Source organism: Hakea prostrata, chromosome 3 (genome assembly GCF_041222555.1).
Source record: "Hakea prostrata isolate BN-2017 chromosome 3, UWA_Hpros_2, whole genome shotgun sequence".
NCBI classification, from domain to species: Eukaryota; Viridiplantae; Streptophyta; class Magnoliopsida; order Proteales; family Proteaceae; genus Hakea; species Hakea prostrata.
Genome location: NC_142602.1, coordinates 32,609,518 through 32,632,385, shown reverse-complemented (window position 1 = coordinate 32,632,385; position 22,868 = coordinate 32,609,518). Strand labels below are relative to the sequence as shown.

At 37.6% G+C, this 22,868-nt stretch overlaps 1 protein-coding gene across 1 annotated transcript in view; it reads left to right on the top strand.

The window, feature by feature from the left end:
- The first annotated feature begins 1,227 nt into the window (after positions 1-1,227).
- LOC149022116 (BAG-associated GRAM protein 1-like) overlaps positions 1,228-22,868 on the top strand; it is a 58,266-nt gene continuing 36,625 nt past the window's right edge. Inside the window, 4 exon segments of the mRNA XM_089150291.1 lie at positions 1,228-1,439; positions 1,442-1,671; positions 16,834-16,884; positions 17,155-17,252. Of these exon segments, the coding sequence (XP_089006417.1) occupies positions 1,403-1,439; positions 1,442-1,671; positions 16,834-16,884; positions 17,155-17,252 (416 nt within the window). The 5' untranslated portion in view covers positions 1,228-1,402.

The following is a 22,868-nucleotide window of genomic DNA, read 5'->3' as shown; positions in this document are numbered from 1 at the left end:
TGGCCTAACCAACCGGCCGATGGTTGGACCCCCAAACAGATTTCGAATTCAGTGATTGTTGTCTTGTTGGAAAGGTCTTTCGATGATCTTCGATTTGATACCTTATTTGCATTAATCGGATTCTCCTTCGCCGATCTACGGATGTGTCAAAATTGCCTTTTAACACCATCGTGATTAATTTTCTCTCTTCTTTTAAACTCCATGAGAGCTATCAAATCATCACTAGGTTCATCCACGATCATTTGGTCCTCTTCTGAACCTTCGGGCTCGACTCGAATGGTCAACAATTGTTGCTGACTCGAGGCCTGGGTTTGCGACTTTGCGGTCCTGAAATCATGAACTAACGGGTTAGAAATTTGGGGGATTTCACAAAGGCAATTGTTAGGCAACTGTGTGTGCCTTCGCAAAAGCTCTACTCCTTATCAGCACATGATCGAAGTTTTGATTGGGGCATCCATAGATTCTAGTTAGCAACCATTTTGGGACTTCATGTCGAGTCTGGATCATCTTCCTATTTGGGGAGAACAATGTGCTTTCTTGACTCATTCCTATTATATAAGTGTGGTGGGGCCCACCAATAGATATTAAAAAACAAATAAGAAGTTAGGTTTCATCCCTATATTGTAGTTCAAAAGCATCAAGGGAGCATATTGGTGAAAAAATAGTGGAGATAAAATAATAATTAAGCTTTAACATGAGGGATCATAATTATCTCTTCTAATTTTTCTGTGCCTTTTTTCTTGGATGCGATGTTCATCCAGACCATCTCACTCGCACATCAGCTATATCCTCAAAGGGAGTTTTTATCGAATCTCCAACATCAGCTATATCCTCAAAGGGAGTTTTTATCGAATCTCCAAACAAACTTTCGACATCCTGTTCATTTCTAACAAGAAAATTGACCATCTATTTTCTTGTAGATGTGTGACACGTGTCCCAACATTATATCAAAATGTTGAGGTCTATTTATAAGTTACATAATTTTTTTTTAAATTTAATCATAATTTTAAAATATAACTTATAAATGAATTTCAACCATTTAATATGATGTTCAAATATCGATCATACTTGACAAGGAAATTGACTTAATAAAATTTTCAGCACCTACGTAACTACCCGTCACGAGCGCAATAAATTTCGTTCCTTTATTTTAGAATTTTCTTCCCTTTAATGCTCCTCCTATTGCAATTTATTTCATGGTAACTTCGTACAAACATTTCAACGTTCTGGGTATTTCAGTAAAATTGTATGATATGATCTCTCTCGTCTTTCTGTCTTCCCTCCCAGTCAATGTCACCGTTAAATTTCTCTCCATCACTTTTCAAGGAAAGTCTCGTTTTGACTTTCTTCGTACCATACTACCATTTATGCGAGATTGCTTCCGGTGTCGTTGTCTCTTCGAATGGGTCTTCAGAACTTTCAAAATCCTATGATTTCTATTATAAAACCCTAGACTTGTTGATCCCTGTTTGTTCTCTCTCGGATATTCACCTCAGTATGGCAGAAATCCTTCTGGATATTCTCGTTCCCTCTTTGTGGGAGATTGAGATCACCGTAGCCGCCGCGATTTTTACGATTGCTGCGTATAAGCTTTTGTTTCCCGGAAATGGAGGAAACTGTGGCGATATCTCCGTCAACGATGATGGGTCACTCTGTGATGACAAAGATAAGGTCAGTAGTACCATTGGATTTCAGCCATTTATCGGTTTGTGAAAGTGTTTCATTCTTGTTCTGATTGGTTTCCTTTTAGAATTTATTGTTTGATGTTTGAATTCAACTTGAATTTAGTGTTCTCTCAGAGCTATAAAATGTCAGAATTCAATTTGAGTTTTTAGTGTAATATGCTCGTTTCATGGTTTTTGTTTCTTCTGATATTCGTTAAATGGAGTTCGGTAGACATTTTGGACGATGGTCTGTATATCGACGGGAACTCTTCGTAATTTGTACATAAAAATTTGTCTTGATATATTTACATTCATTAAAAGTTGTACGAACCTAGACACCTTTCAAGTTAGAGTACAATTGGTAAGCTTTGCATGAGATGTAGCTCTATTCTGATACAGAGAAAGGTCAATTCTTTGTATTTTTATGCTTTTTGAATTCATTTTCAAACATACATCTGTTATTGAATTTGTTGAAGTTTTACTTAGCTGGAGATAGACAGAAATTTAGTTCCCATTTGTATTATATGGTACAGAAGTTCTCCTATAAATGATATGTTACTTATCTTCATGCAGATCTTGAGGATTTTGATTTTATGACCTGGTAAAATGATGAAATATGTTTGTCGTTTTTGATATTGGAGAAAGTACCGATATGGTACAGGATAGATGCGAAACTGTTTGGGGAAAAAAAACTGTATGAATCATCACAGTTCATTACTAGCTCAGTCGCCCATGATGGTTCGATGCCGGCTTGATATAGGTCAAATGAGATAGTTTCTTCAAGAGCAGTTTAGAGGTTAAAAAGCTTATGCAGTGCATTTTGTTCCTTTACTTTGCTCAATTTGCACTTGAGGTCTGATTATAAGCTGAAATTGACTGTCTGCGAGTAATTAGAGTTTGAATACATAACACAAGATCTAGGCTTTTGAAGTCTCACGAGATGGTAAGAGATTCAGGATTTATGTAACATCTCAATATCTATCCTATATCTTGTGTTACATCTCAAACTTGGTTTGAAGTGGACCTAACTAAGGTTATCAACAGGTGCTTTTATTGATTTTAACCTCAAATCAATCTTGCCTTTCCCTCTTTGCCATGACTGAATGCACCTCCCAGTGAGAGTTTTGGAGCTTTTAGGGCAAATTCAAGATTGAAAAACACTCACTGGTAGGTGCTTTCTTGAATTTAAGAGACATAATGCAGAACTTTTAGGGACATAAATTCAAGAAGGCACACTCACTGGGAGGTGCTTTCTTCTTGTTTTTAACTGTTCTAGAGACATAATGCAGCGACCTCACTTGATGTTAAAGATTCAATCTTGAATTTAAGCCCAAGCTGAATTTCCAAGTTGAATGGGTAACTTTGTTTTGCAAAACAATTGGCATTTAAGCCCAAGTTGTTAGAATTATAACTATGTTGACCAAAATGCAATTAATGCTAAGATGTACTTATTTTGTTAAAAAAATATTTGTTTTTTTATTAATTTAAAGAAAGAAAAATCAGTCCATATTCTCTAATTTTTAATCTTGGTTTTGTCCTACACTCCCTCCCTCTCCAGCCCCTTGATTGAAAAAAGTAATGAAAGTAATTATTTTAATAAAATGTGCCTATGTTAGTATTAAGGTCATTTTGTTCTACAAAGTTATAATTCTGACAGTTTGGGCTTAAGTGCTATTTTTTTTTGAAAAATAGGAGTGGTACATATATATAAAGTTAAAAAGTTCAGTGGGTGAAAATGGGTGATGGGCGATGCAGCCCCCATTTGAATGAGGGCCACTTCTTTTAAGATCTTTGAGAGAACCAATTCAGATGGGACCAAGAAAAGATTTCTTGAAATTTTGGTTATGGGATATGGACATTCTTTGCGATATGGGGCGTGATGGGATGATTCTGCTAGTAAAGATGGATGTGGCTAATGGAATTTGAATTCCCTGGTTGGGTTAATTGGAAAGAAGCATTATCAAGGATGATGGGAGTTAGTTTCTGGAGGGATTTAAATTGGTGGGTTGGTGTAGGTTCTTGAGATATGGGATGAAAATTTATGGGAATTGGGCGAAACTTTGATGATATTTAGGTAATATTATAATGATATGATCCTCCAAGTTTGATTGGGATTGGATTGCTAAATTGGAAGAGATAAGGATTCTTGTTTTGGAAGTTTTAGGGAGTACGAGAACTCAAGAAAATATCTATATTTTGATATTGGATGGTTAGAACAGAGTCAAATGAGGATACATGGTCACTAGGGTTGAGAGGATGATGTGCCTAAAGTGTGAGACAGATCTAACAGTTAGATTGGTGTAGATCTAACCTTGAGTTTAAATAATGAAAAGAGAAAATAATTTGATAGAAGGGGATTGATATAGGCTGTTAGTAATAGTTGAATGGAGCCTTGAGGATGGAATATTCAGATGGAAAATGAATGTTGAACTCTGATCTTCAACCAGCCATTCGTATCTAGGTTTGACTTCACTTTTAGAGTCTTTCCCAGCTTTGGATCTTCAATTACAAATTGACAGAACCACGGCTTACTGACAAGTACAAGAGGTATTTACTTGAAGAGAAGCTTTTCTCATCCAATTTTTTTCTCTCCCCATCGGGTAGAGAAGTCTATTTATACATAATATGCTGGAATCCTGATCTAATTTGGAGTTAAGTTGGACTTTAACTTGAAATTAGAAACTAACTCAAAATAGAAACTAATTGACTTCAAACTGGAAAAAAAAAGAATATTAGAAAAAATTATTTTGCCCCTACAGCATAAGCCAGACATAATTTACGTTGATTAAACTACTTCTGTACTTGGCCTAGGCACCAAACTTTTGGGCTGATAGAATAGTCACATGACAACGCAAACATATTGAACAAAGGTCCAACATCTATATCCGTAAACTATAGGTTGACCTCAAAGGGAAGAGGCTAATTTGGTGGTGGATTTGCATCAACATAATTACACCATACCCAAGGGGAGGTATGTGTAATTTTCTCAAAATAAAATCATTTGGCCACTAAAACAATTTAAAGAAGAAGAATGTATTTCTAGATCAAAAACTGTTTAAATATGTCTAAGTAAGATCATAGTTTCTAACAAACAACAACAACGGGCCTTGTCCCTCTTTCTCTGAAGCCCCGGGACAAGTTTGGCCTTATGAACTTGCCCCAATTTTGCTCCATGTGGATTGGATATGGCAAGTGTTTTGTTTGGAAGTATCCCTGTAGGTGTAGTTAAGAAGAATGCTTTCAAAAAGGCATAGCCTTCTGTGAGGGTCATGACACATGTACTCAAACCCTTTATTAGGAAATTTCTGCTGGTTTATTTCAACATCATAGTATAAAATAGAAAACTTGAGGAGAACTTGGACCGTATATGACAAGTAATGGGAGTCTTGTGGACAGAGAAGCTGTTTCTGAATCTAAAGAAGTGTGCCTTCATGATGCCCAGAGTTATTTTTCTTGGATTTATCATCTCATCATAGGGTGTAGAAGCAGATCCAGAGAAGGTCAGATGATAGTAGATTGGCCTTCTAAAAGGTTTCACAGAAGTTAGGAGCTTCAATGGCTTGTATCCTTCTACAGGAGGTTTATCAGAAATTTCAGCACCATCATGGTTTCCCTGACTGAATGTACTAGAACCTCAAAAGGGAATTTGAGCGGACCCCTGCCGCCACCAAGGCTTTCTCCCTAATCAAGAAAAGAAAATAGAAGCCGTTGTACTATTCCTTCTTGAATTTGACCAAGTTTTTGAGGTTGCTACAGATGCCTCTCATATAGGGATTGGAGTGCTGATGCAGCCATGTCATCCCAGCTGCCTTCTATGGTGAGAAGCTGAATGATGCCATGACTCTGTTTGATCTGGAGCTTTATGCAGTACTCCAGGTACTTAGGCATTGGAGGCACTATTTGTTGGGTAGAGAGTTTCGTTTTTTCTAATCATGAGGCCCTAAAACACTTCCACTCACAAAAACCTATGAGCCATAACTACTTGGGTTGGTTATCTGCAAGAATTTGTATATTCTCTAAAGTATAAAGCAGGGAAGGAGACCTAAGTAGCAAATGCTCCTAGCTGAAAGATCCTAATCTTAACCATGGTCTCATCACAAGCCATCGGCGTACAGCCTGTTGTTGGTGAGTATGCCGGTGACAAGAACTTTGGAGTGATACATCAAGAGTTACAGCAGGGTGGGTGATGTGAACTAGGTTTCACCCCCTGGCTGAAACCCTGGAGTAGGCCCCAAGGCCACGCTGTAATGGCGCACCTAGGGCTGGCTGAACCCTCCTAGAGGGGTATTTTGGTCAATTTTAGCTCTAAATATTTTATGGAATTAAATTTCAGAATTATCAGTCTTGTTTAATTTAGAAGTCTTGTTTTGATTTGAAGTTGAGTTCTTGAGTCCTTAGAGTCTTTCTTTAAAGGACTCTTTTAAATCTTTTATTACAAGAAGAGTTCCATTCCTTTTGTTGGAGTCCTAGTGTCCTAGGAGGAATCTATTTTCAAGAAGATTCCATTACTTGTTTAGTTTAAATTAGAGTCTTTAATTGTGTGGCAGATATTAATTGTAAGGGAGATTCTAAATCATAAAGGATTGCCAATTAGATTGGAGTCTTTAGTAGGCTATAAATAAGCCTAGTATTTTCAATAAAGTTAAGTATGATTATTTGAATAAGAATTGATTAAGTATCGTGGCCTTGTTGAGGCCATAGTTGACTCAAGATTGAGAGTTTTTCTTCAAGATCAGCACCTTCTTCAAGCTCTGGCACTCATTTTCCAGTCACCAGCAACTTCAAGAAATTTACTGCGGCTTCCAAGTAAGTACAGCAAAATCAATCTCTTCCCCTTCACCTTGCAAACCGATCGTACCCCTCCCCAGCCCCTTCCTCTTCTTGCGCAGACCCCATAAACCACTCCACTCCAATCATAGCCTCTTCCCAGTCCTCCCCTCACCCCCCCCCCCAAAGGCCCTCTGCAGCCCCCTATCTTCCTTGAGGCAGCAAGGAAACCCTTCTCCAGCCCCTCCCTACCTAGAGGTGCCATCTCCCTCCCCCCCCCCCCCTTTCTTTCCCTCTTGGCCTCCTCTCTCTCTCTCTACTGACTTGTTGCAGAAACAGAAAATAGAAAAGAAGGATAAAAGAAAGAGAGAGAAGAAAGAAAGAAGGAAGAAAAGAAAGAAAAGAAAGAAAAAGAAGAGAGAAAAGACAGATGAAAGATTGCCCAAGATCTTTTCCTTCCCCTAGAGATCAAGCCCATGGATACTAAAAATCATCCCTAAACCCCTCCCAACCCAATTGCAGACTTCCCTGGGCATCCTAGGGTTAATTCGGTGATCGTGTCGCTAACCAATCAAAAATAAAATCCTATACTAATCTAGCTAGCAGAAAGTACGGGGTCGAACTATGGGGAACTAAAAGGCTAAGTTACTAAGATTGAATTCAACAAAACCTAATATAAATTAAATCTATTAATCAATGCAAAAACTTCAATTATGAATACGTGAGTGTTGGGAAATGCTATGTCAGCATTGCCGCATAAGCCTCCATTAGTTTTGATGATAACAAACACAAAATTACTAATGTCCATATCAAGTTGTGATTGTCTAGTTATTACGAAAGCAAGTGGACCAAACTCACCGGATGTCTCAAGTCAAGGCCAAGACCAAGCCAAGATGGACATGAAGTCTAAGTCAAGATGAACATGAAGAATGGAGTACAAGAAGACTTAAGAACATCAATGATCAAGACTTAGTTGAATTTAGGACTTAGGACACCTCCATATGCACTCACATGTAATTGTATTAAATTATTAGCATATCATGTCACTAGATTGACCTAGGACATAGTAGGAAGGTGTATGAGGCTTAGGGTTGATCAAAAAGACCAAAAACCCAAGCCAAGTCTAAGTCCCAAACTTGATTGGCTACTGTGCTGACAGACGACCGTCTGACCAGACAGTCGTCCGTTTGGTTGTGACTTAAGCCTTAACGGCTAGTTTTTAAACGGCTACTTTCCAAACGGTGCTCCGTCTGATTTAGACAGACGTCCGTTTGGACTAAAATCTGAACTAAAATTATGTTCGTTTTTTATCCGTTGGGGATTGGGCTAAGGCACTCAAAGGCCATCTATATAAGCCTAATTCACCCTATTTGAGAGCTCTGAACCTCACATTTGATCAACTACTCCCCAAGTAATCTCAAGCTCTCAAATCACAGAAAACAATTGTGCTTTGCCTCTCATCCTCACTAAACCTTGGAGAACATACCAAAGTGTTAAGTAAGCTTGTGGAAAGTCAAGCTTGAGGTGATTGAAGGCATTGGTGGTGCATTCATTTTACAATTGAGCATACAACTCTTATTGCATCACACTCACACAAGGGGTAAAGTGTCACACCCCTAGTTAGGTAATCTCTAACCATCCATTGTAATTGCTTGTCTTCAATTCTAGTCTAGGTAGATTAGAATTGATTTTTGGTGCTCTTGCCCATGAACAAAGATTGAGTGTGTGCTCTTGCCAGTGAACAAAGATTTAAGAGGGTGCTTTTGCCCTAAGATAAACAAAGATTGTAAATGGTGCTCTTGCCCCGTAACAAAGATTGTAAGGGTTTGATCTCTACCCATTGTATTAAAAGAGAATTACTAGTGGAAATCTCTTTTGAGGCTAAAAGAGGAGTAGACATGGACATGTAAAGTTGAACCACTATAAATCTTGTGTTGTGGTTGTTTGTTATTGTTTATATTCATTTGAATTTTCAATTTATCTTGAATTTGCAATCAAACTGAAAAATTGGACAATACACTAGTTGCAACTGATTCACCCTCTCTAGGTTGCACCCACAGTGAGGATCTTTGGGATTTCGAATCCCCACTGCTTTTCACTAACTGAGATAACTTTACACTTCAAAATGAAGGATGGTCTTTCCTAGATATGCCCTACCTTTGCAAGACTATCGTCCTTTGCCGAAGCTTGGCACACTTAGTTTGCTTAGCTATAGAACATCTTTGGCCATACTCAAACACAATCTACTAGAAGTTATAGAACAATCAAATTAATGAAATAAGTGATGGTTCATCTACATCCCAAAGCAAAGGAACTAGCTACTTATTATAACAAAGTTCATAAAACAAATAAAGATGAAATTTAGAGAGAGAGAGAGAGAGAGAGAGAGAGAGAGAGAGAGAGAGAGAGAGAGAGAGAGAGAGAGAGAGAGAGAGAGAGAGGAGAGAGAGAGAGAGAGAGAGAGAGAGAGGAGAGAGAGAGAGAGAGAGAGAGAGAGAGAGAGAGAGAGAGAGAGAGAGAGAGAGAGAGAGAGAGAGAGAGAGAGAGAGAGAGAGAGAGAGAGAGAGAGAGAGAGAGAGAGAGAGAGAGATGAAAGCCAAAATCCGTGTTCTCTGTCTTCTCTCTTCTCTGTGGTTGGCTTCTCCTTTTATCCCGCACACAATGAATTCGTCCTTTGTACCCATCAATTCGACATTTTTTCGTTTAGATTCTGAGAAAACTCAAAACTAGAAAGTTGTAGATATTTTTGTTATCTTTCCATAGCATCTTGAATCACTGCAATCCAAGTTCATACAAGAGATATATGCCCAAAATACTCATTGTGCTTTGCCTCCACTTGTTTCCAATTTGGCTCAGATTAGTGTTCTCCTTGCATTAATTAAGTTGGATCTTTGCATTCATGATTTCTTGGGCAGCAATTTTATTTTAATTAAAATCCTCTAATATATTTGTCAACTTTGCTCCACATTATTTTTAATAACCAAAATCACCTTATTCCTGAAAAATACACAAAATTACTCAATTAATTCTCTTTTAATTAACTAAGTATGGGAAATTAAATCAAATAAATAATGATAAATGCATGCTTAATTGCTTATCATTTGGTTATCACAAATTCACTCCTATCTTGATTTTATAAAACCCTAATTTTTACCTTTCTTCTCAATTGAACCCTACCCATCTGATTTGTGATGATTGTGCTTTCCCATAATAATTTCAGGATCATCCTTGGTACTTTAGATCATCCCATTGGCTTTTGGAGATTAATTGATGGAAGATTCTGGGCAAATCCTAAATTTTAGGGAATCTTTCCAAGAAACCCTAACCCTAAAATTGGGTTTCCATCAGTGGACATCATCACCCTAAGTACTCTATCCATAATGGGTATCTATTTCATGGTACTAGATTATGTATTCCAGATTCCTCCCTGAGACACACATCATTAGGTGATGTGAAATTCTAGGGCCAGCCGAGAGAAGCCCCAAAGGTTGAAGTAGGGCCTAGGGGTGCTACCGAGCACCCTACAACTTAACAAGAACTCCAAACTATATGAAGGGCATTTTGGTAATTCAGGCACTTCTAATCAGGCCCAATTAGGTTTAGCTGGATTCAGCGTGTTGGTAAGACTGTAAGAGTCCAACTCTACTTTTATTATGTTATTTGAGTTGTTCCTTTTTAAGTTATAAAAAAGTCCTAGTCTAGTTAAGAGTTCTTAAGTTGGAATCTTATATCCTTCTAAAGATAGATGTCCTTTTATTTTTGCAACTTTATTTAGATAGGAGTTCTTTTAAAACAGAATTCCTTGTTTGTTTTGCTTTCAAATGTCGGTCCAAGTAGGAGTCCTTCAAAATAAAGGCAATGAATACAGCCTAACAAAATTGCTTGATGGAGAGATATTGAGTTGAGCAAGGGTTTCCAAGGGAGGAAAGCCTGCGATAGCTTATTGTGGCCCTTTCTTCATGCGATTTGTCTTCTCCTGGCTCTCTATAGCAAGCGAAGCACTTGTACCCTTACCCTTCTCCCTCTCCATCCCATTACATCTAGTCTAGAACCCCTCCGCCATCCTTGTGGCATCCCTTCTTTCTTACCCAAACATTGATCCCCATATCTCCTATTTACTCCCCCAAATACCCCCTTGGACAATCACCACCCTACCCCCAAGCATCCAATCCCCATCCCTCACCTCAATTGCCCATCCAAAACCCTAAAACTTGCAGTTCAACTTCATCTTCTTTCCCCAATTCCCTAATAATCCTTATCTTCCATATCTCAATCCCCCTAACCTAAATTTCACTCCCTTGTGGATTCTTCATCCCCTCGCTCTCGCCAACCTTCGACCCTCACCCTAGCCACCCCCCAAAAACCCTAGAACTAGAAACACAAAATTTTCTTAAGCCTTAGAACATGGAATTTCAAATTTGAACTGAGTTGGAATTTCATTGAACTTAATCCATAAAACCTAGCCGAACTTTGAATCCCATTTCTATTAACCTTAGGTACTCTAATCAGCCCCTACATCCCCAACCGCAAGGCTTGAAAGGCCTTAACTTGCCTGCTGAATTCAATTATTGATCCTGTAATTGGCCGTCACCTCGGTATTAGTAACATCTTCAATGTGGCTGACCTATACCTCTATCCAGGGCATCACTTAGATGAAGGAGATTCATGGCATATGTTGCGGCTGCCTCAACTCAAGCCCCTAATGGAATACTAAATTGAAGAAGTTCTCAGTGACTGAGAAGACCCTGATTATTGCCTCTGAAACCTTCGGTAGCTCTGGTAATTTCCCTAAAGATTCTAGCAACAGGCTCACCTCTCATCGTTGCAAGTCTTGCGACTCACACTCTCACTTACAAAATTGGTGAAACAAAAATGGAGTGGCAATTATTTATTAACAAATACATGCAATTGAATTCATTAACCAACTGAGAAATCCCTTACAAACACCACAACGATGCCTTTTGCTACCTATCCAGTGAACTCACCTCAGTTCACTACCGCAAGCAAGCTTGCCCTAAACACCTAAGTGACCTAACTCATTTCTCTCCCCCCTCTCTAATTACAATTTCATGTATATAAACCCCCCACAAGCTAACTTCCTATGTGACCCTCCCATGGATTATTTCATTACCCCAAGACTACCCTTGTTCCTGAACCTACGAAAGATGTCTTAACAATACTTCCCCCCTAAAGTTTCACCTTGCCCTCAAGGTGAATTTGTGCTTGCACCCAAGTCCATCGTGTTCCCATTATAAGCCTCCTTTGAAACTGCCGCCTAGTCATCATCATCCTCATGGACCATCAGCACCTTGAGTTGTTAGTGGGGGGCATTAACGGGTCTTAGAGTAGGGCACGTCACAATGGAAGCATAGACCTTGATCCATCTTCGCATTGAGTTCCTTCGGGGTCAACCAACGAGAACGTTGAGTCTTTGTCAAAGAGGTCTTCGCTGTTTGTGAAGAAGTTGCAGACGATGAAGGGCTGGAAGGTGTTGAACTTGGTTGTGGTTGGTTCAGTCCAGTTGGCCCAGTTGGGTTAACCCTTACCCACTCACACTTCCAGTCATTTGGGCTGGGCTTAGGCCCATTCACAGTTACCAAGTTGATATTAATGACTCGTTGGGCTAGTGGCTGCATTGTCGAAATGGGCTACACCATGGTGGGCCAATGAAGGCCTTTCACAACCCAATTCCTAGCTTCAATTGACTGTGCCATTGTTTGGGTCAAGATCTCAGGTTTGAACAACCAAACCTCGGCCCTTATCTCATCCACCAAACCCAAAAGAAAAGCACCGGCAAGCCAGGCTTCATCCCGACAACCAGCCGCCGCAGCTTGGGTCTTAAAGTGCTCATGAAACTCATCGACGGTACCTTGGTGCCTGAGGCTTATCAGGGCTTGTTGGGGACTCTTTGAGTGAGCGAACCAAATCGCCTAACCAACGCTTCCTTTAAAACCTCCCATGACGACACAGGGCTTGCAATTTCTAGAATCGTTACCACCCGAGTGCAAGTCCATTGAAGCACACCATCGATGCTGGGAGAATCTTGTCGCTGTCAAGGCCGTAGAGGGGAAAATACCTCTCTGCCTTTGCTATCCAACCCCAAGGGTCTTCACTGGTAAAACTCAGCTTCTCCATCTCCAGTTGCCGAGGCGAGAAGTCCCTATATTAACCTGCCCCTTTGTGATTAATCAGATCTTCACCACTTCCTCTCCTTGCGTTCATACTTGTCAGAGGTGAAGTTTTTGATGCGCTTTCTTGTGTCACTTCTAGTGTTGGCGAATCAATCTTGAGAGCCTTCCCATGCATCAGGTAGGTCCTCATTCATATCTGAATTCATTATTTCTTTGCTGTTGCTCCTCCAATTGTTGATTTATGAGCTTGAACCTGGAGTCCATTGCAACAAACTGGATCTGGATCTCTTTCACCGTCTTCTCCAATTCTTCCACTCTTGTTTCCATCCTCCCTCTAATCATGCCCTGGGATCTGAACTACTTTGATACCACGTTGATAAGATCCTGATTATTGCCTTTGAAACCTCCGGCAACTCTGGTAATTTCCCTAAAGATTCTAGCAACAGGCTCCTCTCATTACTGTAACCTCTCAGTCTCACTCATTCATCCAAAAAAAAAAAAAAAACTCTCTTAGTCTCACTCACAAAATTGGTGAAATAGAAATGGAATGGCAATTAATTAACAAACACATGCAATTGAATTCATTAACCAATTGAGAACTCCCTTACAAACACCACAACGATGCCTATTGCTACTGTTTGCAAAAATAAAAGTAATTGCAAGCGCACGGTATCGTGTAGCTAATGGGTCAATCTCGGGAGATATGCCACTTTAGAATTTAACCTCTTAATTATAACGCGAGAGTGTAATGCTTCAAAATTTTTAACTAATCAGTTAAACTAAATGAGTGGTCCTAACACATACATCTAATGCGATCGAATTGAGAATAAAAATAAAACATACATAACCTAACCATTCATCATATAATAAATAAATAAAAAGGCAAAAATAAAAAAATGTGAACAATAGATAAATAAATAAATAAAAGGGAAGTGATTCGAGTGTTGACTCTAGATCGAGGGAAGGGGAGTATAATTAGGATGACTTTGCCATAGCTTACAGTCCACTGATCGGGGAAATGGATATTAAAGAAAAAAATGCAGAAAGTAAATAACAAAATAAAAAACAAAGCAATAAATGAAAAAGGGAAAACCCCTAACCAAAGAGAGGCACAACTATTGGCATCTTTGATCAAGGACCCAGGGGATAGGAAAACAATAAATAAATACCGAAAAGTAAATCCTAAGTTAAGAATTTGGATGGGTAGACATAAGCGGGAATGAGGGGGGGGGGAGAGAAGATTACTGACGAAGGCTACTTACTTGCATCCTTGAATCTCGAATGACAAAAAAAAAACCCCTTGAACAATCGATTCGAATTTCAAATAACCCTAACAACCAGATCTGGAATGATCCAAATCTGCAATTGCTAGACCTAGTGAAAAACGAATCCTCTTCGAAATTGAAACATGAAACTTGAACCTTGAAGTTGAAACTGAAATTAAAATCGAAATTGCATTGATCAAAAGAAAGGAAATACACAAACAACTTCAATATTCCTTGCATTACATAAAAAAATTGAACCTAAACATTCAATCTAGAAACTAAATTCCACAAAGCAATCAAAGAACTAGAGAAAACTTAAATAAATTAAAGAGAAAGAAAGTGTAAACTTAGGTCTAAGAGGGGAGGGTATATTTATAGGAGATGATAAATGATTTACAAATAAGAAAATAAATAATAATAATAATTAATAATAATAATAATAATAATAATAATAATAATAATAATAATAATAATAATAATAATAATAAATTAATTAATTATATAATAATAATAATTAATTATATAATAATAACAATAAAGAAGATTGAAAAAAAAGAATTAAAGAAGAGTGAAAAACAAACCTAATTTCGTTGGAAAAAATCAAAGGAATAAAGAGAGAGAGAGTGGAGAAAAAATAAAAAATAAATATTATAGTAGTGTACAAATGTGGAGAATAAAGTGGAACAAAAGAGAAACTAAAATAAAATGCATATATTTTGTTAACAAAAAAATAAGGCAGTTATTAAGGAAATAATAAAATAAACAAAATAGAAAGTGGGGGAGAGAGAGAAAAAATAATTAGGAAAAGAAATAAAATCTAATAAAATAAAAATCCTAACTAATCTTAGCCATAGATCAAAATTGGCTTTTTTATTTCTAAGATATTTTGGAGTTGGCCCATAATCGCATCTCTAGCCCATCATGCTCCAAATCAGGCCCTTTTCACACTTGGGAATTTGAACGAACCTCTTGGTGTGTAAAATTGCATGTTTCATGCCCAAAACTCTAAATATTTGCTTAAATCCTAAAAAAATCCTAAAATCTGCAAAACCAACATAAAACCCAAGGTAGCTCCACTCTAAGTGTGTAAAATGCATGCTTTATGCCCTAAGATTTCACACATAAATATGCTCATCAGCTACCTATGCAGTGAACTCTCCCAGTTCACTACAGCAGCAAAGCTTGCCCTAAAGACCTAACTCATTTCTCTCCCCCCTCTATAATTATAGTTTCGCGCTATATAAACCCCCGACAAACTAACATCCCATGTGACCCACATGAATTATTTCATTACCCCAAAACTACCCCTATTCCAGAACCTATAAATGATGTCTAAATAGTGACATGCATTAGACAACTCATAAAGGGCCTACTGTTCCTTTCTTGTTAAGGGCAATCTAGGAGTGAGAGCACATCGATCCATGCTGATTATTCAAAGGATTTGATCCAGATTTTTATGAGAAGTATATGGCCACCAATTCTTTGGAGAGCTGATGTAGGTCACCACACCCATCTCAAGAAGGACCCCAAGGCCCGTAAGAACAGTTAGGCTTGCTGCCAGCAGCCTAGGGTACTGCCGGCAACAAAAAGAGCATTTTCGGCCATAAGGGTATATTAGAAATTTGGTGTCCCCACTTGAGCTCAGCTGTGCCTACTTGTAATCAGGAGTTTATTGGGAGTCGAAATCTGGTTTTAGTTTGTTATTTGAGTCAGTCTAGGTTGAGATTAGTAGAAGTCCTTTCTAAATTTTGTTTCTAGTGTTAAGTTTTGTTAGGAGTCTCCAATAAAAGCTATAAATATATAGCCTATGCTTGTAACAAATCACAGCTTGATGAATAATTTTTTTTAAGAGAGTTACAGCAGTGATCAAGGATCGAGTAGGGATCTCAGGGTTTCAAGTGCAAGAGATTTCCTGCGGCAGCTTTGTTGGTCTGCCTTCTCATCTTTCCTTAATCCCCAGCCTTCTAGTCTGGTAACAATTCTTAGCTTACTCTCGTCTTCCCCCTCCATTGCACCCTGCTCTTTCCCTCCCCTACCCCATTTGCCCCTTCCCTTTCTTCTCTAAAACTGTTACTTTCGTATATCTCAGTTCTCTCTATAGAATTCTGTTCCCTTCTAGAATCAGCACCCTCCACTCCTAGTACTCTACCCCCAGCCCTAGTTACCTTCTAGTAACCCTAGAATTTGAAACCCTAATTTTCCAAAACTCTAAACACAGGAACTTGATTCTTAAACTGAAAAACAACAAGGTTCAGATTTATGTGTCAAGAACCCTAACCCCTATAACTCCTAGCTGAACTCTCTACACCCGCCCTACAAAACCCTAAAAACCATAGACAGCCTAGAATCCCTTAGCCGCAGGGTTATGCAAACCCTAATTTAACTGCTGTTCATCTATTTGGTCTTGGATTTTGGTCCTCACCCTGTTGAGGCTACATTACAAAGGGGATTTTTTTTCTTCCAATTTGTATGGGTGGGAAGTGGGATAACATCGTAAATGAATGCAGTGATGATATTGTGGTGGTGTATTAATTTTTGTTGGAAATGGGCTTCAGTTTCAACGTGTAGTTATTTCCATTATTAAGAAAATAATATATTTGTAATTATGTTTAGATTGTCATCAAAATAGACATTTCCTTGATTAAATTAAATTTTGTACAAAAAGTAGACTGCAAAGTATGCACCTCTGCAGGGGCCAAAGTCAATATTCCAAGATGGACCATTTGATGATGGCATGGAGGTGGCATGCGATGAATGTGACTGGTAAATGGGCTTTCATGAACTGTTACTTTAATTTCTATCATTTTCTATTTTGGTCCAAAGGCTAGATTACATTAGTTGTCTTCTTGTACCTGTTTCTCATCTTTTTGGTAACATCAAAGTTTCACTAAAACTGATATTGTTGCTTATGTTCATGAACCATGAATGACACTTTGTGTGCTGTTATCAAATCCATGAAAGTAATTTTCCGTTTGTTTGACGTGCAGTTGTGCACTTATTTTGTAGATGGTCCAATTGAAAGTCGATTCTCAGACCAATTCTGCATATGTAATTAAGGTACTTTTAATTCTTTAGAATCCATTACTGTACTGCTTTCTTGATTTGAAGAAGTGCATTAGTTGCTCCTTTTCCTTTTCCCTGTTGCTATGATCATGAAGTTTTTCATGATATATCAATAAAAGAAGGCTATTATTTATTCTTTTTATGTATGAAGAAAAACTTGCTTCCCTCCAATTGAATATCACATTAAAACTAGGTATCATTATGCATTTATCCTTGCTGGTGGATTTATTTTGACAAGGGGGTTCTTTCTATTCTCAATCATAGTTGGAGCTACTTGCTGCCAAGAATCTTATTAGCGCTAACTTGAACGGAACATCAGATCCTTATGCTATCATTACGTGCGGCGAACAAAAGCGATTTAGGTGATGACCTCTGCTACTCAATTTCTTCTTGTCCTGAATATCTGGGATGATTTAATTTTTGGACTTGCTTCTTCAGAATCTTTGATCTTTTCTTGCATGTTCTTCTATCTTTTGTGCAGCATTGATGTAGTTATACTATAACAGTTAAAGAGTAGACGGGGCTATTTGTAATTTGAAGTTATATCTTGCTGTGTTGAAGTTAGATACTTTAATAGCAGGAATTTTAGTTGGTCTCAAAGTCCATTGCAGAACACATGGCACTTTTTTAAATATACATGTCGTTGTTTAGAGCTGGGAGTGTTGAACATAGTAATTTGATTGTCCATGCTGCAGCTGACTTCATCCCATCCTGACCTCACACACCGCTTACCACCCCCTCTCCCAAGAAAACCCATTTAAAAAAAATAAAAGAAAACCTCTTTCTCTCTGGTTACCACAGTTTGATTTCTTTGTCCATTATTTTCTCTGTTCATGCTTTTTCTTCCATTAGGCTCCATTAGCTTCATTAATTTGTTTGAAAGCTCAAATAGGATAGAAAACTGACCTGGGAAAGGAGTCATCTTGGATCTTGGTATTGGGTTCACTCTTTTCTTTGGTATCACGAAAGCCTTGTCGTGGTCAAACTTTTCTAACTTGTATGCATCAGGTTCTTTTTCTTCTAAAGCTGCTTGGGATCTTATTCACACTGGAGGCTGCTGTTCCTTTGTGCAAACTTCTTTGGTTCAAGCATCATATTTTGTACCATTGCTTCTGTTTGGCATGTCTTCTCTAACTGCCTTCCAACACTATCCTCCCTCCAGCACTTGAATATTTGCTGTCTCTGCTGAAATGCTTCCCCTAGCCCATGAATATCAATTACTTGGGGTGTGGTGGAAAAGAGTGAAAAACATTAGTATCTAAAACTAGTTAGGAAGCTTATTTATTTGCTTGTCACTCATCTGGGTATGTCTATTGCTATGGAATCATCACTCAATTTATGGAGAAACCCAGAAATGCTCGTTTGGTCTTTGCTTGTTGCATTTTGCAATTATCTTAAAGGTCCTCCTGGCAAAAGTCTTTGTTATTTTTGTTGTGGTTACACTGATATTGTGGATAATTTTAATTTTGTTTGGATGGTGCTGCGGACCATCACAAATCAACCACTGAATATTGAATGCTTTGTTGGTGGTAGTTGTCTACTTGTTTTCAATGGGGGCACATGGCCCATATTACTGTGGGATGCATATGAGTCATGTGTATGTTGTTTACTAGACATTTACACTAATGTCCCTCGTGTAAACAATTCCAAGATCTGTAACAAGAACTAGGTAGAGAGAAGAAGAGAGAGTAATTGGAGAACAGGGCTGGGTAATTGAGTCAGTGTATTCTACCGTATCAGCAAGCACATATTAATAATAAATTGAAATAGAATTACAAAACAAAATATAACTCTTAACTCTTCCCTAATTAAACCTAAAGCTTAGTTAAGAAACTGACTCAGATTAGGACACTAATGACCAAGGACCTGACCCAATAAGGAAACCACAATAGGGGACACCCCAATTATGTTACATCATGTAATCTCTCGTTATATCTAACATTCCCCCTTAAGCTGGGGTATACACAAAGAAAAGCTCCAGCTTGGACAAATAATAATAACTTGAATGGCAACACCAATCTTGAATCGTATGCAATTAGGCACCAACAAGCTGAAATTAGCACCCCAATCAACTAATATAAATCCATGTCTACATAGCAAGCAACGAACACATCAAACACCCTTCCAAATGAAGATCTCAAAATGCAATAGACAATGACAGTAGAAAAGTCCACCAAATGTAGCGCCTAATAGCTACAAAAATTCCACCATATGTAGCACCTAATGGCTGCATAAAAGTCTATAAAATTGCAGATCCATTGCGTGCACAAAAATCTCATAAATGTGCAACTCACATGGCTACACAAAAATTCCATACAATCGTATCTCCAATGACTACACAAAAGCCTATCCTAAGGAAGGCATTCCAACAATCAGACTCACCCTTGAGTCCATTAAAATCAAGAAAAAGATTCTTGTAATTGACATCTTCAATCTCCCCCTTGTATCGTTACACCTGATCAAAAGCAACTAATAATCACCTCAAATGACATATATCTCAACAAATTTCATAACAAAAGATCCCATAAATAAAATCCCAATATGTCTTAAAGCATCCTCACACAACGAAAAATGAAATTCAAACTGATGTCACGTCCACCAAATTAAGATAATGAGATTAGTAATTGATCCACCAATCTTAACTCAATCCTTGGTTGAGTTCAAGTAAGCATACCAAATAGCCATAGAAGAATTTTTGGTCGAAATAGTCAAAATTTCCACTAAAATGCTTGCATTTTTGAAAACCGAAATGAAAATCCAATTATTTTGGAAAAGTTATAGGTTTTAACTGAAATTTCAGAGATTTCGACCATTTCGGAGGTTTCGACCATCTTGATCGAAATTTCGATCATTTCAACATTCCAACTTGTTTTTTCCTTAGTTTTTGTTGATTTCTATCCCATTTTCACCTAATTTCCATGACTCCTTTGCCTTCAAACCTCTTTTTTTCATTTTTTGCCTCCAAACACCTCTTAAGTCACAATAGCTACAAATGAAACTCCGGTAGCAATAGAATGTGAAGCATGAGCCATACCCAACAGTTCCAAACTTCCCATTTTTTTTATTTTTGTTTTGTTCATGCCTTAAATGATCTTGTATTGCCTTGAAATTAATATATGTTTAGCTTAGGACTATGATTTATGATTGTGTTTTGTTAAACTTATTTTTTAATTATTTGCTACCATTTTTTCATTTTCTAATTTTAATAATTATTCTCTAAATTATGTATTTTTATTTTATGTATACATGATTTATGGGCTTCAACTTAATATATGTGAGACACCATCACTTGATCTAGTTGGCCATTTTATTTTGTTGACCTTGTTGTATATGTGACCATTCTATCAAACAATTCATGTATGATGATGATTCTATGCCTGTTTGCAATACAGTTTGTACTTGTTGGAACCAGTCATTTGTTAGTATTCTTGAATGATAGATTTTCAATGGTTTTTTTTTTTGGCGAAATACTAGTTCCGTTGTGTTAATTATGCTTTAAATATGTAGGAGGCAAGAAGTAGATCAAATGGATGTCATATGAGGCCCGAAACCTACGGTCGAAATTTCATAAAAAATCATATGTTTCGACCGAAAATTTGGTCAAAACCTAAAAATTCGGCCTTTTCTTGGGTCGAAATCTTGGTTTTGATCGAAATTTTTTCCTTGCAAATAACTCAAATCCTGGGTTCCAAATCGTCTTGATAACTCATGGTCTTACAAAATTAATAAATTGGCCCAACTGAAAGAGGGAATGGCAATATTTTAATAAACCAGAAATTTTCAAGTGGCGAAAGGGTAAACTTGAAAGGGGAAACTCTTAATGACAAGATCTAAATGGCATGAAAAGGTATAGACACCAATCAAGGTAGAAAATAATTGTTAAATAAGTTAGACTGAAAAAGGAAAAAGAAAATGAGAAATCAAAGAGATAATGTAAGAAGCTTTTGTTGAATAGAAAAGAAGCAAGAAATAATAGGTAAGTAAGCTGAACTAAAGCATACATTTAAGGAAATGAGGAGGGAACCGATCCTAATTAAATATCTAACCAAACAATAATGACACAATAATGAAAACACAAAATAAAGCAAGTCTAGGAATCAGGAGAAAAAAGGAAGTGGGATCATCTTTAGAATGGTATTCTTGGTAACCAAATAAAAAGGAATCTAAAAGACAAATAGAAGGAAATCTTTGGTAGCCGAGTAAAATGAAACTAAACCACACAAAAAAGGCAAATAGACACAATTGGGCAACAACAGAATAGAGTGTCAAATAATTGACATCGAACCAGGGAATCAAGAGTAGGTCACTCATCCAGCAGAAATATAGGAATCATGAGTATGAGAGTTTTGTCTTCAACCATGAGTGAAGAAAAGGCACAGGGAAGCTTGAAAAGATCTTTAAATTCAACTGTGAGTTGTATCCACCTTTGGTTACTAGAACCAAGTGGAAAACAGTGTTGCAGTCTTATGCTTGCATCTCTCTCATCTGAAGGGTATTCTTCACTCTAAGGCCTCTCAAATACACAAGTGGCAGGAATCAATTAGCAAAAGATCAAAGATCTGAATAATTTTGCACTTGCCAGTTTATTCCACAATTTAAATCTGTCATTATGAACTAGGGAAGGGTGGTGATCTGATCTGGACAGAAATACTGAACAAAGTCTAAAACTCACAATCAAGCTATAGAACTCCTCACTTTCTATTAGATCCAAGGATTAAGGGGTCAATGCCTTTTTCAATTTCTCCTCCAATAATCAAATAAATTCAATCGGTCCAAAAAACCATCGAACCAAAAGATAATAGAAACTAAAGCAACCACATTGAATAGAGGACGCAACGCCATATTCTAACAAATGTGTGAATTTCAGTGAGATTGGTTTGCAAGAAACAACAAACTGGGAAATCATTGACAATAGAGCTATTGATACATCATCCATTGATACACCGATTCTGAGAAAAATAGCAACTGATCCAAAGTCAAAACACGAGAAAAGTAACGCTTTTGAAGAGTGGTTTCCTCTATTATAGATGGAGACCAAGAAAAACATATACTATTTCCAAGGTTAAATCTTTACAGGGACTATTGCAGAAATTTCAAAATTTCCAGAAAATTCTGAAAGTTCCCAATTCCCATCTCTTTCTTCTTAGTTCAGTCCTGAACTACAGAAAACCATCAAACAGCCTTTAGCAGCCACAGAACCAGCAGCCCTAGTTCCAATTTCAACCCTAGCCAAAACACGTAGAAACCCTAATTTAGTGCTGGTTCCTTAATTAGAAGATCCTGGAACTGATGCTAAACCTGGGTTACATCACTCAAATAACTTGTAAAATAATAATTAGAAAAATACGATGAAAATATGTCTAAGGTCTAGACAACTGACAACATTCTGGACTCAATGGGACTCGTACCTGAGTGTCCCAAATTTGAGCAAAATTACCAAAATACCCTGAATTTTCCTAGACAAGGACCTTTAAATAACTTGCAAAATAATAATCAGAAAGCTATGATAAAAACATGTCTATGGTCTAGTCAATATTCTAGATTTGATGGGACCCATACCTGATTGTCACAAATTTGAGCAAAATTACCAAAATACCTCTGGATTGAATAAGGGGGTTCTTGTTGGTTTGGCTTGCTTATGTCAACAAACCTCCTAAAAAGCTTTTGCTTGTTCCTGTAATGGATATGCAGTGAATCCAATTGAAGAGATCGGACATACTCATCACATGTGTTAGCCTCAAAAGACTATCCTATTTATATGCTTTGCCAGCTACTCTAAGAAAATGAGAGAACTTCTGATTAGCAGGCTCTAGGGAGGGTCAAATGTACAGAGGCTTACTCTTGTTTATGAAGAGGCTATTTCCAAGACATGAGCCCATGATGGAAGTGTTCTGCAAGGGAGCACTTGACCAATATGCCAAGCATAACCTTTTTCCTTTTAACGATCACATGGCACAGGTCCTCCTCTGGCTATTATA